This window comes from Fragaria vesca, linkage group LG5 (assembly GCF_000184155.1).
Source record: "Fragaria vesca subsp. vesca linkage group LG5, FraVesHawaii_1.0, whole genome shotgun sequence".
Lineage (NCBI taxonomy): Eukaryota > Viridiplantae > Streptophyta > Magnoliopsida > Rosales > Rosaceae > Fragaria > Fragaria vesca.
In genome coordinates, this window is record NC_020495.1 from 27,715,754 (window position 1) to 27,732,228 (window position 16,475).

Sequence of the window (16,475 nt, forward strand, 5' to 3'; positions counted from 1 at the left end):
TAACAAAAAATAAAAGAGAATACGTAAAGAGAGTTGTGAAATAGTAAATATATAATAATTATATTAAATAACATATTATTATTAGTTTTAGATATTGAGGGTATTTTAGGTAATTTGGGATGTGTATTTAGTATAATATTGAAATGAACAATTGGATGGGCAGTGTATTAAGTAATGGGTGTGTATTAAGAGATTAAGGGTGTGTATTTAAAATTACTCTAAAAACTTTTCGGTGTAGAATGAAAGAAAACATGTAGGTGGGTGTATAGTAATATAGATTTGATAATTTGGGTTTTTTTCTAATTTTCTCAGGATTTTATTATACACCCAAATTTACCTCATTTTAGATTAAACCCACCTTTATGATTCTTTTAAAATACACCCAAACCTATTAATTAGGTTGTCATGTAGGATAAATAATAAAACATTTTTCCTCTAAATATTACAGAATTTGCCACTGGAAGAACATTTATAATTTATGCTAATCTACCTCGATCTTTTACCGTTATGTATAATTGTAATTCCTAACTTTAATATTATTATCCCCAACGAACCCAATTGCCAAAAAAAACGTCTCGGCCCTTTCTCCCTCTCTAGCAAGCAGTTGCAAGTGGCGGTGGATACTGGGATGGTGGGGGCGTGGGTCTTGGTGAGGACAGCCCGGGCTGGCTTCAAGCATCGAGAGGGTCTTGGCTACTCTCCTCTTGTTTCCCTTCTCCTCTGGTTACGGCGGCGAGGTTAGCTTATTTGAGTTCGGGCACGATTGATGGTTGCCTTGGCGCTGTGCGTTGGGGCATCGAGTCATATCTAAAACAACAATGGTTGTCCGGCGAAGTCAAGAGACAGCCTCGGTTGGTGGTTGGAGGGATGCCGACAACAAACCAAGCGTTGCTGACGGTAAATCAGAGGACCTGGCGTATGATCTGGTGGCTGCATGTGATCTTGGGAAGCCTAGGCGGCGATAGAAGGCTGAGGTCCGTCGTCGACGGGCAAGAGATTGATGATGATGATGGCAGTTCCTCGTCAGGGACAGTGGTTGCAGCGGCGGCTAATCGATAAGATCTGGGGAGTCTTAGCGATTTTGGGCTAGGGTTTCCATGGATGGGACTGGTATAGGGTGGGCTTAGTTACTCTCAGCCCACCTGAAAATTTAGGATGATTTCGGGCCAGTAGAATAAATTTACCAGTAGACCCACCTGTTGGTAATGGTCTTTTTGTATTTTTTTTTTTTTTTTTTTTAAGAAGGGCCGGTAAAGTTGCCTTTTTAAGTCTTGATTAATGAAACTATAGAATACAAAAGGGGACATAGAGCTTAAACCCTAAATTACAAAGAGTAACGTATTCTAACATGCACCAGTTTGATTTTTATTTTGTTTTAGTTTTTGCTTGGTTGAACTCCATGGTAGTTTCTTTTAAGTTACCTTAGGGCTATCTAGCATGACTTCATTCTCTCGGCGAGCAGGTCATGTTGTAATTACTATTTTTCGGTTTGGTATTAAAGGCTTCACGTCCATGTTAAAAAAAATTAATATTCTTATTAATATTGCTAGAATCATGCATGCCATGTTTCTCTTTTTTTCTAAATTCAAATGAGTTGATTGCTATTGTTGATAAGTTAGAGAATTTTCAATATCTTCTATCATATAGGTAAATTCATTTTCAATACCTGACTTGTAGGAGTTAGATATACTACCTGACCTTTAAGAGTTGAGTGAATTTCTGACCTCTAAGACTTAGGTAAAATACATGACTTGTAGGAGTTTTGTTTTTCTTTCACTATACCTTGTCAAAAGGTATACTGTTTTAGATACCTCATAGCTATGTTATCTTTTGATGTTCTATTTTAAAGATATGTTTAAAAGAAGCAAATATACCTAAAAAGAAGACAAAGTAATCTAAGAACACAATATGTACCTTATAATGAGGAACACTTAGTGTAAGCATTTTCTTGACCTTTCTATTTCTTGATCGCATCTCTCTGTGCTTTAATTTTCTTTTCTTTAAAACCTTTCTTTGACTATCACTCGGAGATACAGGTGAGAAATCCCATTTTGATTGCCCTTGTTCTTTCTTGCATATCTCAATATTCATATCAAAATCTATATATGCATCATCAAAGCTTAGATTTATGTTTACAATTGACGTAGCTATTTAAATTTGAAGATAGTTAGGAGCTACATTTGAGGAATGTCTTCTCATTTAATCGAAAAATCTTCTAAAAAAACAAAAGAAAATCGGAAGGGCAAAAAAGTAAAGGAAACAAATGTGACAATCTATAAGGCAGGTTCAATAATGTGAATTGGGTGTAGATTAAAATGAAATATGAGTACAGGTTTATCTTAAAAGGGGCTTATTTTTTGGGTTTTTGTCTAATTTTCTAAAAAATTTATTGGTAGGATGAAAAGAGTATATAGAGTCAAAAGAGCTTTGTTGGACCCTAAAACTAATTATTGTTCCTATCTTTGAAGATTTTGTTCAATTATATGTAGGAGGTGGGAAGTATTGTGCCTATCGAAATGCATGAGTATCGAAGACATTCAGATGGTTTGACAGCACGTGAACTATTTACCAAGACTCACAAGAACTTGATAGAGGATGCAAAAAGTTCAATGATAGAAACAGCACATTCTTGTACAGTTATAGGTGCTCTTATTGTTACAATGATGTTTGCTGCAACTTTCACACTTCCTGGTGGGAATAATGGTAACACAGGTCTTCCCTTTTTCCAAGATAACAAGTTGTTAAAGGTTTTTATAGTTTCAGATACTATATCACTTGTGTCTTCCACAATTTCTGTGATTACGTTCTTGGGAATTCTCACCTCGAGTTACGCAGAAGATGATTTCCTCAAATATCTGCTCACAATGACAAAGATTGGGATATTCACTCTTTTCTTCTCTATTGTCACCATGATGATTGTGTTTTCTTCTGCACTTGCCATTATGCTTGAGGGGGAGGCATGGATTGTTATACCAAGTATTTTGTTCGCTAGTCTTCCGGCCCTCTATTTCTCATGGTTGTTGTTCCCTCTCCTTGGCAAGATGTTCAAGTCTACTTATGGACCTGGAAGATTTGGCAGAAGAAGAAAAGTCTAATTCAAATCATTGATGTTATCTTTGATATTGCTCTCCCGTACGCGTGTTTTATTTTTCATTAATTCTTTCTCAAACGCTATAATACCCTAGGTTTTATGCTCCAAAGTTGATGCTTCCATATGTGATCATTTGATCATCATTGATTCTCGCACTACTTAATTACGGAAAGATATGAAAAACAACCTTTGATCATCATCATCCAAAGGAGTAGTGTTGATTCTACGCAACTGTATACTGATTTTCTTTCCTTTGCCTGTTTCTTTGGTTTCTTCTAACCTTTGATTCCCCCGACTTCAATGGTGGAGCTTTATGATGATTTGTTTAAAATAACTAAATGAATATGAATGGAATGATACACCCCATCCCAGGCTCCCTTTGGAAGCTCCTCACTATCGTTTTGCTTGTTTCTAGCTTAACGAATAATTGCTTTTGGCATATCAGTAGTTTTTCATCACCGTTACATTCAATCACTAAAATAAGGACAAGCGTGGCCCGTGGATCACTATTGTACCGATACTGTCCTAACTTAAACACTTTTACGGTGTGTTTGGATGCAGGTGAATTCCCGGGAATTTAATTCAAAATAGGGAATTCTCAATTTTTTACGATTGTTTCCCCTGTTTGGATTCTTATCCCGTGGAATTAGCAATTTCCACGGGAAAATAATCGTGGAATTTAGAAGCTTAAATTCTCGACTTGAATTCCTCACAAAATATGTGTCATTTGTCAATTCCCTTTACTGAGGTTAGTCTAAATACAAATTCTTGTCATTTCAAAACTTTATGTCATGAAATCCAAACAACGGAATTTTTAATTAATGGAATTTAAATTCATGGAATTATAATTCTCATGATTTTGAAATTTCTATAGAAATTGAAATTACTTTATCCAAACACAACGTTAAGGTGTTGGGTTTTAATCACAAAAGGCTTCGGTACAATTAAATGTGATCCATCCACTTATAAGTTATATTTTATTTATCTTTTTTCTGATGTGGGATCTTTCAACTCTAACACTCCTTCTCACGTGCAACCTAACTTTTTAGGTCTGCACATGGAATTCATTCAATCCAATTCCCACATCGGAAATCAGTAATACTTCGATCCAAGGCCCACTGCAGACACTTGGTATGGTATGAGCCAATCAGAATTTCTCCGATAGCAATTCGATGAACCCAAATGTGGACTCATTTTGCTGGGAGACTTTCTCCCGTTACGCTAGGAGACGTAATTGAAGAGAGACCCACTCTGATACCTACTAGAACATGGTCAAACGTGGCCCGTGGATCACCATTGTACCTATATTATCTCAACTTAACCTCCCTCCCCCTTCTTTCTTGCCTAGATTTAGATCTCCCCAGATCTAGATCAAAGGCTTGAGGGTTGGGGGGTGGATTCTCTTAGCTTCTTCTCATCTCAATCTTTGATATCGATAGCTTTGATCTCCCCTTAGTGGTGTTGTTACCCGATTTGTGGTTTTTTTCTAACTTATGTTCAGCCATAAAGGACTTAGTTCCTCCTTTTTCTGCCGATCCTCCAACAACCCCTTCAAATCCATAAACCTCCATCATTCCCCTCACCCACAACCTCACATGAGCTCCCCTCCATCTACCAAAGAAAACCACCTCTCAAAAGTGAGATTGATCACTTACCAAAAGGTTTATGGGTGCTCTATAAGCATGGGTGTTTCACCCCCTTTCACCATCGGTATTGCTCTTCTGTTACGGTTTCTGTGTATGCTGTCCCAATTCGGTGGCCTCGATTCCCTCTTGGATCGAGTTTCTTTGGTGGATTTGAGAAAGCTATTGCATGGTGTGGATTCCTCTCTTCCATCCTCATTTTCTTTGGTTTTGAATGGATTTGTGTTGTTGGATTTTATTGGCAGCGGATTATCGATCGTCATCCCTTCATTCAGCACATCTCGCATCCACTTGGTCCCTGGCGATGGCGATGGCAATAGCAGTGGCTAGGGTTTGCTTGGGCGGCGGCGGCTGTGCTAGACAATTAGGGTTGATGTAACTCTTGATTTTTAGGGTTACCCTCTTTTACCTTTTTCATGTGAACTGGGTTGAGTGGTAATTTTTCTACAGTTAATTTGTAATTAAGCTTGCTTTGGGCTCTTTTAATGGGTTTACCTATTCATTAATGAAATCTTTTATTAATTTAAAAAAAAAACCACTTTTAAGGTGTTAGGTTTTAATCACAAAAGACATCAGTATAATTAAGTATGATCCATCTATTTATAAATTATATTTTATTTCTCCCTTTACTCACGTGGGATATTTCCTCTCCAACACAATCTCTACCACACTTGGCATATCAATAGCTTTTAGCATCCCCACTTCAGCCCTGTGGTCAAACCTGTAGCTGATTCAATGACAGTACTATCAACAGCATATCGAACCAAAAGCAACATGCACAGAAACTGCACAAAGATAGAACAGTTGAGAGGATTTATGGCACAAAAGGTATCAGGCTAACATAAAATCCGTCAATTATTACAACTGGTATGAAGATGTATACAAATATATCCATGTCCAATGAAGAAACTTTTGAAAATAAGACAAAAAAAATTCTCGGTAAAATTCATCCAAGTGATCCAACAGCTCTCCTTTCTTGACTGCACATGTAGGCACAGTTGTAATAAGTTAATAACATGGATAAAACCAAAGCAATTGTTTGCACCGCCAGACTAGACAATAGTTATGAAGTTTACAAGTAAGCATGCAGTAGAGCATATGATTTTCACAAATGTACAGAAGAACGGAGAACAGACATGGTCCTTGCAACAACTTAAAATATGGAAATCAGACCGAAATCTGCTACTTACCACTTACGTTCGAGGTGGAGAATGGGGTGGTGAAGAGGAGAGTGGGATTTAAGTGAGAGTTGGTTTTGGCTGTGGAGGATGATCGATGGTGATGAAATTGGGGTTTTGAAAATGTGAAGAAGGCGCCACAGAGCCATTTTGAACATTGAGGAAGTGGTTCCAAAAATTTTAAATAGAGAGTTGGGCTTAAATAAGCCGAACAAATGAGCTGGCCTGCTGTTAGGATAGGTCCATCAAACTTTCTACTTTCTATTATAAATACATGGCAGCGGTCTCAACCCTAGCTTGCTTTCCGGTCGTCCTCCGTTTTCCACAGCTTTACTGATCTTGAGTTCAGTTGTTAATATTTGCTGCTCAGGTGGGTCTCTGTTGTTATGCATCTAATCTTCTGTTCATAACTTAATTGTGGAAAAACTGAAGGCAAAGCTTGCAAAAATTTTCTGATATTTCTTCTTGGTAATGAACAAGGTTACAAACCTAAACTATATATAGAAGAAGTTTGGTGAGAAACACACTTCATCACCCGTACATTTTACACACACAAAACTAACCTAAAGTAACAAGGTAGCACAGCTGTGGTAGTAAGACTAAAAACCCATAGCCCATAAGTAGTTGTCACACACTTGCACAATCTCACACCTCTAAAATCAACTTAAACTAGACTGAACTAATCTCTTACACAACAACTCTGATATACAAGTAATGTAAAATATACATATAAGATATAAACAATAAATGTAAGCTTGGAAGGAGACGGCATCAGCCATGCATCCTCATATCCGGGAGACCATAGCACCCATATATCCTTCAGATACAACCATATTTGCATACCACAGCCATACCTCCAATATTATTTGCTCTTATTGTTTGGCTTTAATCTTTTTGTTAATCTTTTCTTTTGGCAGGGTAAAAATGTGTGAATTCAGCCCTGGAAATGAAGCATCAGATCACAATTTTTGCAGATTTTAATGAGATCGGTATTTGTGGGAGGTAATCTGATTTAATCTCTATAGAAATCAATGCTTTTATTTGCACAAATATGAGCAATCTATGATTATATGGATATTCTAAGAATATCATAGTACGAAGATGCTGTGCATTTTTCTAAAATATCAAATTTTACTGTTTATTAGTTGAGTTTATTGTCACATAGAAAACCGATGATTTCAGCAATGGAAGGTTGAAAAATAATTTAAGGTCTAGATTTATTTTGTTTAGTGAAGCTCTATGCACCTCTTAGGCTCTTATATATAATCATCTTTTAGTTGCCAAGAATGGACCCAGAAAATTATTTGTAGAAGGGTATGCAAATGCTAATGGAATTGGGGCATACATTCTAAGATGATTATTCAGTCCAGCAAAAGGTAAAGTGCAATTTGCATTGTGTGTAGACTAATGGTCTATTAAGAATGCTAAATATGGCACTGCAGCATTAACATAACTTTCCCATTTTGCTACAGATCATGTCTGTTATTGCTAAACTTTCATGCGGATTTGAAGACTGGGTGGAACACCTGCGATCTAAGTTATCAAATCCTTGTTATGAAAAATGAACAGATATTGCAATGGACTTGTTGTGTCATTATCCGGAATGTTGTTGTAGAGAACTCTGAGAACAAGTTGAAATCGTAAAGCAAGAATAATAGTTTTGGGGCTTCACTGGAGATGGAGAAACATCACAGATGTAGAAAGCAATGTAGAAAGTGATAGAATTAGAAGTCGGAATGGAACACTTGCAATCCAAGTTATGAAGAACTACTCTGTTGAACAGATATTGTAATGGAATTATTGCAAGGGAATTCTTCTGTCATTATTCGGAATATTGTTGTAGAGAACTCAGAGAACAAGTTGAGTTGAAGTTGTAAAGCAAGAACAGTAGCTTGGGGCTTCATTGGAAATGGAGAAACTGCACAGGAATAGAAAGCAATTCATATGCAACTCTTTTCTTTTTTTTCTTTTTTTTTTGGCGAGAATTCATATGCAACTCTGAAGAAAGCTATTATTTAGTTATTTACCATCTTCGGTCTACCATCCCTTCTTTTGTGGTTTCCTATATTGAATATAATTATGTGGTGAACTTTCTATCCATTACAATTTAGTGAATTTTTCTGTTAAAACATCTTCTTTCAGAAGTTCTCTTGCGTGTTTTTTTTCAGAACGTAGCAACCAGTTTTGCTGAGAAACATATTGCTAAGCAGAGCCTTGATCACACCATCGAGTTGTGAACATAGACTGGTTTCAGATTTTTTGATATTTCATCAGCAATGAAATTGAGCTCTACAACTCGACGATATCAGATAAAAAGTGTCTTCCGCCTTCACATAAACCACTACAGCTGCTTTCACGCGTACTTGAACTACATTCTTATCAATCAGCCACCAAAGCGGTAATAGGCGGCAAAAGCTTAAGTCTATTAACTGTATATGAGATGAAACACAGTTGTTCTATGCCAAACCCTCATTTTTGTATCCCATCTTCTCTTACATCTTCTCTTAAGATTGAGAATCTAGTTCCGACACACGAAGACTGATACTTAGTTTGTTTCTCCTTATCTACCAGTTCATCCTTCAACATTTCAACTTTCAATTGAAAGAGTGGGAATCAGAGAGACTGATAAAACACTCTAGAATTAGTAAATATCTACAAGAATGGAAAGATGAACATGAAATCTGAAAGGCCACATTCTAGCTTCACATTTGATATGAATGCAACACTGCATGTAATACCAAAACAACTTTTCATGCTGCGCGACTTAAATAAATGCAATGCTAACCATGCTTTATAGACTATAACAAACTGACTGCACTTGTTTATTCTGTAATCATCTTCCAATCTTAATCATGTGGTTGTATAGTTACAATGAGAAATTACATGGAAGATTAAATCTAATCCTACACTTCTCTCTCACTTGCTCCAGTCCTCAATACCATAATAATTACATGCCCTATGTACCTATGACAGCCTTACGGCTCCACAGGAGTAGTGTCGATTTTACCCAACTGGATACTGATTTTCTTTCCTTGCCTGTTTCTTTGCTTTCTTCTTCTGTCCAAAATTTTTGATTCCCCCACTTCAATGGTGGAGCTTTATGATGATTTTTGATAAAAATAAGTAAATGAATATGAATGAAGTGATATACCACCATCCCAGAGGCTTCATTTGGGAACTTCTCACTATTGGTTTGATTGTTTTTTAAAGAATGGCTTTTGGCATATCAGTAGTTTCTCATCACTGTTACTTTCGATCTCTACCACACGTGCATCCCACTTCAGTCCTGTTGTCAAAGCTCTTGCTGATTCAATGAGAGAAGCTTTGTCATGGATGATCACCCAACCCTGTCAAACAACTAGTACTATCAGCAGCATATCAAAGCAAACCAAAAGTGATATGTACAGAGACTTCACAAATTAAGAACAATGAGGTTTATGGCACAGAAGGGAGTCATCAAATCTTGTGTGTGTTCTGACCCAATCAAGCTATTCACATGACTGATACCTAGGCAAACTCAAAAACTGGCATACAAATTGTAATGTTTACATGTATAAATGTATTCATGTCCATTGAAGAAACTTTTCAAAATCCGACAAAAGAGCATCTGTCAGTTACTCCTTAGATAAAAATTATCTCTGTAAAGTTCATCTAACAGCTCTCCATTCTTGAAGGCAAATGTAGGCCCACTTAATTATAAGTTCATAACACGGATAGAACTAAAGCAATTGTTTGCACCGCCAAACCAGACAATAGTTATGAAGTTTATAAGTAAGCATGTAGCAGTGCATATGATTTCACAAATGTACAAATTAACCTACGTGGTCATCGCAACAACTTTTAACATGGAAGTCAAACTACTTGATGCATAATTTAGGCAGACCAGAAATGTCATATTAGCAAATCAATGTTTGAAACCAGAGGCCGCAATAGTGAATAATTGATGTTTAAAATGGAGACAATAGTATGCTCTCATAGCCCTGTGATCTTGCAGAGTTCTCGTCAAATTAGTTCTTGTTTCCCCTAAAATTAAGTTGAAATTTGGATAGAGGACAGTACAAAACAATTGGACATGAAATGTGAAGAGGCTCATTTTATATACGTACCTCTGGACGAAGCAATCGATCAATCTCAGTGAATAAATCAAGAATGGTACACCTGCGCTGTTGATCAGTTTCAACAGAAAGAAGTCCTTGTGCATGCACCATATCATAGGTTCTTGGATATGTTGGAAAGGGCTCACACCTAAAAGTAGAAAGTTTGTTCAATCAATACAAGAAACACAGATCATAGATGCAGCATTCAGAAACTAAAGCAGTGATATGAATCCAGACAAAAATGGAATAATCTGGAGCTTATCAACTTTATAATCCATAAGTACATACACAAAAAAACAATTCAATGCAATGAACTTATACGATCTTATCAAAAACAAAAAGAATAATAGCATCAATGATGTTTTGGTTTTAATTTCCTCATTTTATTTACCAAAAGTTTCCAAAGAACTCCCAAGTTACAAAAGTTGTTTTGAAGCTATAACATCCCGGCCGCTAAGGCTAATTAAGGAACAATATAACCAACTGATATTTTAACATAAACTTTGTAACGCCAAATTTAGAAGGTAACCACCCAATAAATTGAGGTATAATTTCTCCCATGAAGAATTCAATCATCAGAACTGTTAAGTCAGTCTAACTTTAAAAAAAAGGAAAAGCTTGAGCACATTTATATACACCATTCCATTTTTGGTTCAACCACTGACAACCTTTAAAAGTTAAAAACTTAATATACTATTGTATCCAGATGAAACTTGGCTGAGAACTTTAATCTTATAATCCTAGTCACAAATGATACTAGTGCAAAAATCGTAGTTGTAAGAGAGCGTGCCGAAAAGAAACAGATGAAACTAAGGTAGCATACCAATCATGCAGAACGCCAACAAAGCCCCTGTCAAGGATCAAGGGAAGATAATTGGGACCATTTGTTGGGACAACATTCATGACCCACGCAGACTTTCCAGCTTCCAATAATGCAGAATTTAATCCACCAAATCGTGCATTCATGTCTAGTACATTTCTAAGCATGTTATATGGAGGTGAAGGATCCTCATCCCCCGGCCTCTTTGGATGATCTGAGAATATCAATGGTGACAGAAGAGACCAATAATTACGGACTGCCATTTTCCAGGTTTCGGCATCCTCAGCAAGTTCTTCTTGGTGCAATCCTGAACAAACATTATAACAAACACATAAGGAACATGCCTAAAACCAAAATGATCAAGATCAAAGCAGCACAGATTGAGGAAAAAGCTGCCTCAGCAAGTTTTTTTTATCTTTTCAGAGTTGACACTTATAAAAAAGCCGTATGAGGAACATAGATATTACCATATAAAGAAAGTTCATTCTTGTTCATGTTAACCCTAGAAGGCCAGGTTGTCCTTTTTTCAATAGGAATCCATCGGCGGCTCTGTGTTCCCCCGATGCAGGCTTGGAGTGGTCGGTAATATGGTGATTCAATATCATGGCCTTTGCTGCATAGAGGGGGCCCTGAAACAGGTTTTCTGAAGAAACAAGCAGATTGTACTAGAAATTAGTTACAGCACTGATATTTATGTATTCACATCAGACACGTATGACCCTTTAACTGTTTTTTTTTGGTAAAAGCATGTATATTTCTTATATGCAATGCAACTTAGATCTAAAAGAGAGTTTAATTTACCCTTCGGCTCTCTTGGAACCAAAAAACAAAAGGAGAATAACAGAAAGAACGAAAGAATGTTGGTTTCCTTACCTTGAACTGTAACAATTCCTTTTACTTGTCTTTTTCCATACAACTGTTTCATCTTGCTGCGATAACATTTCCCAGCAGAGATTTTCTGCAAAATCATGCACAATGTCCCACCTTTTCTTATTCACTTTGTTGCGAAGAAATGTCTGAGCATTGGTAATTGGAGATGTCCAGACAAAGTATCCACCAGGCTTCAAAAGTCTATCAGCTTCAATCAAGAAAATCCCATCTGTGACACGTGTAACAGTTTTGCATAAGATTAATAAACTTGGACCCATCCAGATCCAAAAATTCTCAAAAGAAAAGTCAAGGAGCTCAGACACAATCTACAGGTTTTAAATTCTGTACAAACATAAGGTTCTTCATCCCATCAACATGTTTCTGTTAAAGAGAATTTGGTTTCTGTCTGTTATTAAAACAATGGTTCTATAAAAAGTTTATCCCAGTCCCACTTCTCTGCAAAATACAACCAATCCCACCTTTTAAAATCCACAAACTATTAGTATAATTATTCTCCCAGGAAGAAGACCTAGTGAATTGCAACACATGCTAAAGAAAGAGATTTTAACTATGTGATCTCTGGAAACCTACTAGAGTTTTAAAAATTATGAGTAAACTTTCCATCCAACCTCTACTTCTAAATTTATTAAAACAACTAACTTTGGTCTTGTAGGCAAGCGAGAATAAATAATTTGCTTGCCATCATTAAGTATGCAGTTACTTAATGTACACCACCAGTTATAGAATATATTAGCATGAAGATATTAGCCACAATTAGACTCAACCCCACTGGTTAAAAAGAAAAATGAGTCAGACACACACACATACAGGAAGAGAGAGAGAGAGAGACTGGTCGCCCCGATGAAATAAACACAATGAAGCACTATAAATTATTACTTGTGTTGATTCTGCCTTTGAGTATTTCGCTTAAAATGACTAGCTTTGCAGATATACCAACTAAGCATGGAGATATAGAAACCTGAAAAATAAATAGGGCCTAACAAAGAAGCACTTTTTTTATAGATAGATTCTGACTAATACCTCGTTGCTCCCAATCAATGCCACATCTTGCACAATGCAACATATCAAAAGAGAGAGATGGGTATGGCAACTGTTTTGAAGTGAAAGAACCAATCATAGCAGGAAGACCCCTTTCAAGAGTTAGCTGCACTTGGCTTCCTGAAGGCTCATAGTTTGCAATGCACATGGTTAGGAGCTGTTTAGAAAAGAGATGTGCTCCAAAACTACCATAGCCACATCCTATATCCAAGATGGTTCTCACCTGCAAAATAGATGTAAATTTTCTAATCACAAAATTAGAAATAGAAATAATTTTAGTTCAATGCGATAGCAACACCAGGCTACCATGGACACAATTACCAACTACAAATAATGCACCCTGATATCTAAAAGAGAAGATAACATGCTTATTCTATCATGAAAATAATTAAAGCATTAGATCTTCTGTCTATGATCGAGAAGCGATCAGAGCGCACTTACCCCTGCTTGTATGAAGTTAGATTCATTTCTGAGCCCTATCATTTCTGCAATTTGATGCGAGTAATCTTCGACACCATCAAACATCAACGATGCTGAACGGAATGAAATTTGCTCTTCTTCCAACATCATCATCCTGTGTAAGCGCAAGGAATATTGAAATTAAAGCAAAGAAATAGTTCAATAGAACGCGGTTGAAAAAGGAAGAAAATTCCCTGCTCACCTCTTTGTCATGCTTCCGGAAGAAAGTACTTCCTGCGCTGTTAATTTCACATTTGTAGACCAGATGACATCTTTACCAGTCGGCCACCTCAGAGGAATCTTGTAATTCACAGGTGGAAGAACTAAACAATTTTGCCTCATTGCTTGCCCACAGTTCCGGTCATACTCATTGCCATCAGACAAACCTAAGGCAAGATTCTCCGAAACATTAAAGCATGGAACATGATTTTCAAACTCCTGAGGACAAAAATCTAGATCTCTCAATCGTGAAGAACCAAGAGAAAGCTCTCCAATGTGCCACAGGTCAGAAACAAGTTGTTGCTGGAGTCGTCGATAACCATGGTATATGTGACCTCTTGAAGTGGTCGAAATGGAGATAGTCCACCAAAAGGATCCAGTAAGAGCAAAAATAACAATCAATACTAAACTTAGCTTTAACAACAGCAGAGCTAACTTGTGCCGACTTCTAGGACTGACAGCTAATAAGGGCTCTGATGCAAAGCCATTTTCACCAACTCCTTGTTTCGAAGGAGAATTTTCCCCCAAAAGTAGTCTAACCGGAATTCTAAATGAAAAACTGTTCTGATCAGAAGAAGCTCTTCTGTCCAAATCTTCTTTATCTGTTTTATCCTTCATTTGGGAGTCCCAATCATTGCTGCCGCCCGAGATCCGTGATGAACCTCGATGCAAAGGCCTGGCCATTCTTTCACTTCAAGACTGCTGAAGATAAAGCAACAACAATTTGTCATGTATAAGATAATAAGAAATATAATATACAAATAAAAGAAATCCAGGAAAGCTCAAACAAGACGAAACAACCTAAAACATGACAAACAGGAAAACCCAGAAGAACCAAAAAAAAACTTAAATTCTAACAAAAATTGCACATAATCTTCACTCAGAGAAACCCAGATAAGTACTTCCACTCAAAATTAAATCCTGAGAAATTGCACCAATAAGTCCCAGAGCACTTCTCCATCCAAAAGAGTTTTCTTTTATTTCTCCAGAACTTCATTGAAACAGTTGAAACATAAAGATTCGAAATTTCATCAAAACCCAGAATTAAGTTTCCACCCAACAAGCTTCAATAAAGGAAAGAATAGAATGGTATCCCTAAAGTACCCAATTTCATTACTAGATCCATTAACCCAACCCCAAGAGACCCAATTTATGATTCAACTCCATGAGAAACAAAAGGTAAATACTTTCCTCAAAATCAATTGTAAAGAATAAACCCAAAAGCAAAACAAAGTGATTTACAGAAAACTAAAGGGAATAGCAAAGCAATACATTTCCACGGAAGTAGAGATTTGGATCACTTTCACTTAGTCCCCGAATGAGCTCTTAACAAAAAGAGTCAAGCTCATTTCTTCCCAGAAACTCATACACAAAATCACACAAAAACCAGACCCAGACAAACAAAGTGACCAAAACCCATTTAAGATCAAACTCAGCAATGGAAGCCAAATGTACTCCCAAGTCAGAAGTAGTTGCAGAACAAAACAGTACCTCCTTAATTGGGGGCGAAACAGAAACCCAACTCCAAAGACACAAACAAAGAAGAGAGCCTAGAAACTCTTGGTATGAATCATCAATCCTTGAACTGGGGGGTCTTGGCCTTACTTACATCTCACTTCCTCTCCCACTTTGCTCAAATGCTAACTAAGCAGAGAGAGAGAGAAGGGAGATTTTGTACCGATCCAATCACGACAGAGCTCGTGAAAGCTGAATACTATGTTATGAGGGGAAAAAGAAACACACACAAAGAGAGAGAGAAGGGATAAATACTAGTTTTATGAGATCTTGTATATAATAAATGCAAGGCTCCAACTATACCATATATATACATTATGAACACGCTAAGGTCTTACCATGCAGAATAGGCACCGCCGCTGCTGTAATGTAATTCCCCCACCACACTTATTTAAGTTACAGAAACAAAATGGCCATTCTGTCTTTGCTGGGGAGAGAAACAGAGAAGAAGAAGAAGAAGAAAGGTGGTCTTCTACGAAAGAGAGCTACTTGAGGCTTACTGTGTTGGACTATTGGTCCCAAGTATATTTTAGTTACCAGTAGAAAGTAGTCTTCTCGCTTTTTACTCGAAGTATTATCATTTTGGTAAAAAAGAAAATAGTGACTATAAATTTCCTTTGACGTTTATTGTCACGAGTTTTGTTTTGTTTTAGTCTTCTCTTTTCTAGCAGAGAATCTTACTTCAAAAAAAAAGCAGAGAATCTATTTCGGCGATAGAACTATAGAAGCATCAAGTACCAAAGAAAACAAGTTGCTGCTCGTTTAAAAACTTGGGTAAGAGCTGAATTTCTCTAGAATAAATGATACATTTTTGTCACGTAATTTCAATTTGACTTTCAAATTGTCGTGGTTTTGGCTCTCTCCTTCTTGTTGTATATTCGATCACATTACCAATTTTTAGTATAGGAAGAGTAGATTTTGTATCAAAGATGTCAAAATACAGGTGTAGATTTCATTTTGATGCCCTAATTTTTTTCTTTTATATAATCTTGTGTTACAATGTTCTAGCTCAAAATCTCATCACACTCTAGTATAGTGGTGTCACTTTCTCACTGATATAGCAACCACCACACTAGCCCTCACCAATCTTCATTGTTGGTTTTTGGTTCAATCTGACAATAATTAGCCTCTAGAAACCCACCCAAAAATGGCAAATACATCGCCTCCTTTTCTTTGCTTCTTTAATCTACGTTCTCGTTCGTTACTAATGGTGGATTGCAAATCCTCAAATTATTTTTGAGGTATTTGGTCACTTCAAAACCTAATACGGTTCATTGAATTGTGAATTACGGCTAAAATTTCGACGTGTAATAACAAAATTCATTTTTGAGAAAAAAAAAGTTACTATTAAGTGTTTAACTCAGCATGCTTTAGATATGTTAGTGAGAATCAAACTCATGATTTATACAATGTTAAATTTATAACTCACCAACATGTCACAGCTCACCACAACATACTAACAAAATTTATCCTTCTATGAAACTCGTCAACAATTAATTTTGCAAAAAAATCTAACCTGTTGTA

The 16,475-nt window shown here is 36.6% G+C and overlaps 2 protein-coding genes across 2 annotated transcripts in view; one reads left to right on the forward strand and one right to left on the reverse strand.

The window, feature by feature from the left end:
• Positions 1-3,296, forward strand: part of LOC101301881 (alpha-latrotoxin-Lh1a-like) — a 19,340-nt gene extending 16,044 nt beyond the window's left edge. The window contains exon 8 of the mRNA XM_004301882.1: positions 2,490-3,296. Within this exon, the coding sequence (XP_004301930.1) occupies positions 2,490-3,095 (606 nt within the window). The 3' untranslated portion in view covers positions 3,096-3,296. The remainder of the gene's footprint in view (positions 1-2,489) is intronic.
• Positions 3,297-8,734: 5,438 nt separating this feature from the next.
• LOC101313218 (probable pectin methyltransferase QUA2-like) lies at positions 8,735-15,229 on the reverse strand. Its single transcript, XM_004300604.1, has 9 exons — positions 14,928-15,229; positions 13,420-14,138; positions 13,200-13,332; positions 12,741-12,981; positions 11,703-11,928; positions 11,297-11,472; positions 10,833-11,136; positions 10,019-10,157; positions 8,735-9,259 (listed from the first exon to the last, which is right to left on the reverse strand). The coding sequence occupies exons 2-9, from the start codon at positions 14,118-14,120 to the stop codon at positions 9,098-9,100; spliced, it is 2,082 nt and encodes a 693-aa protein (XP_004300652.1). The 5' UTR covers positions 14,121-14,138; positions 14,928-15,229; the 3' UTR covers positions 8,735-9,097.
• Positions 15,230-16,475: the final 1,246 nt, after the last annotated feature.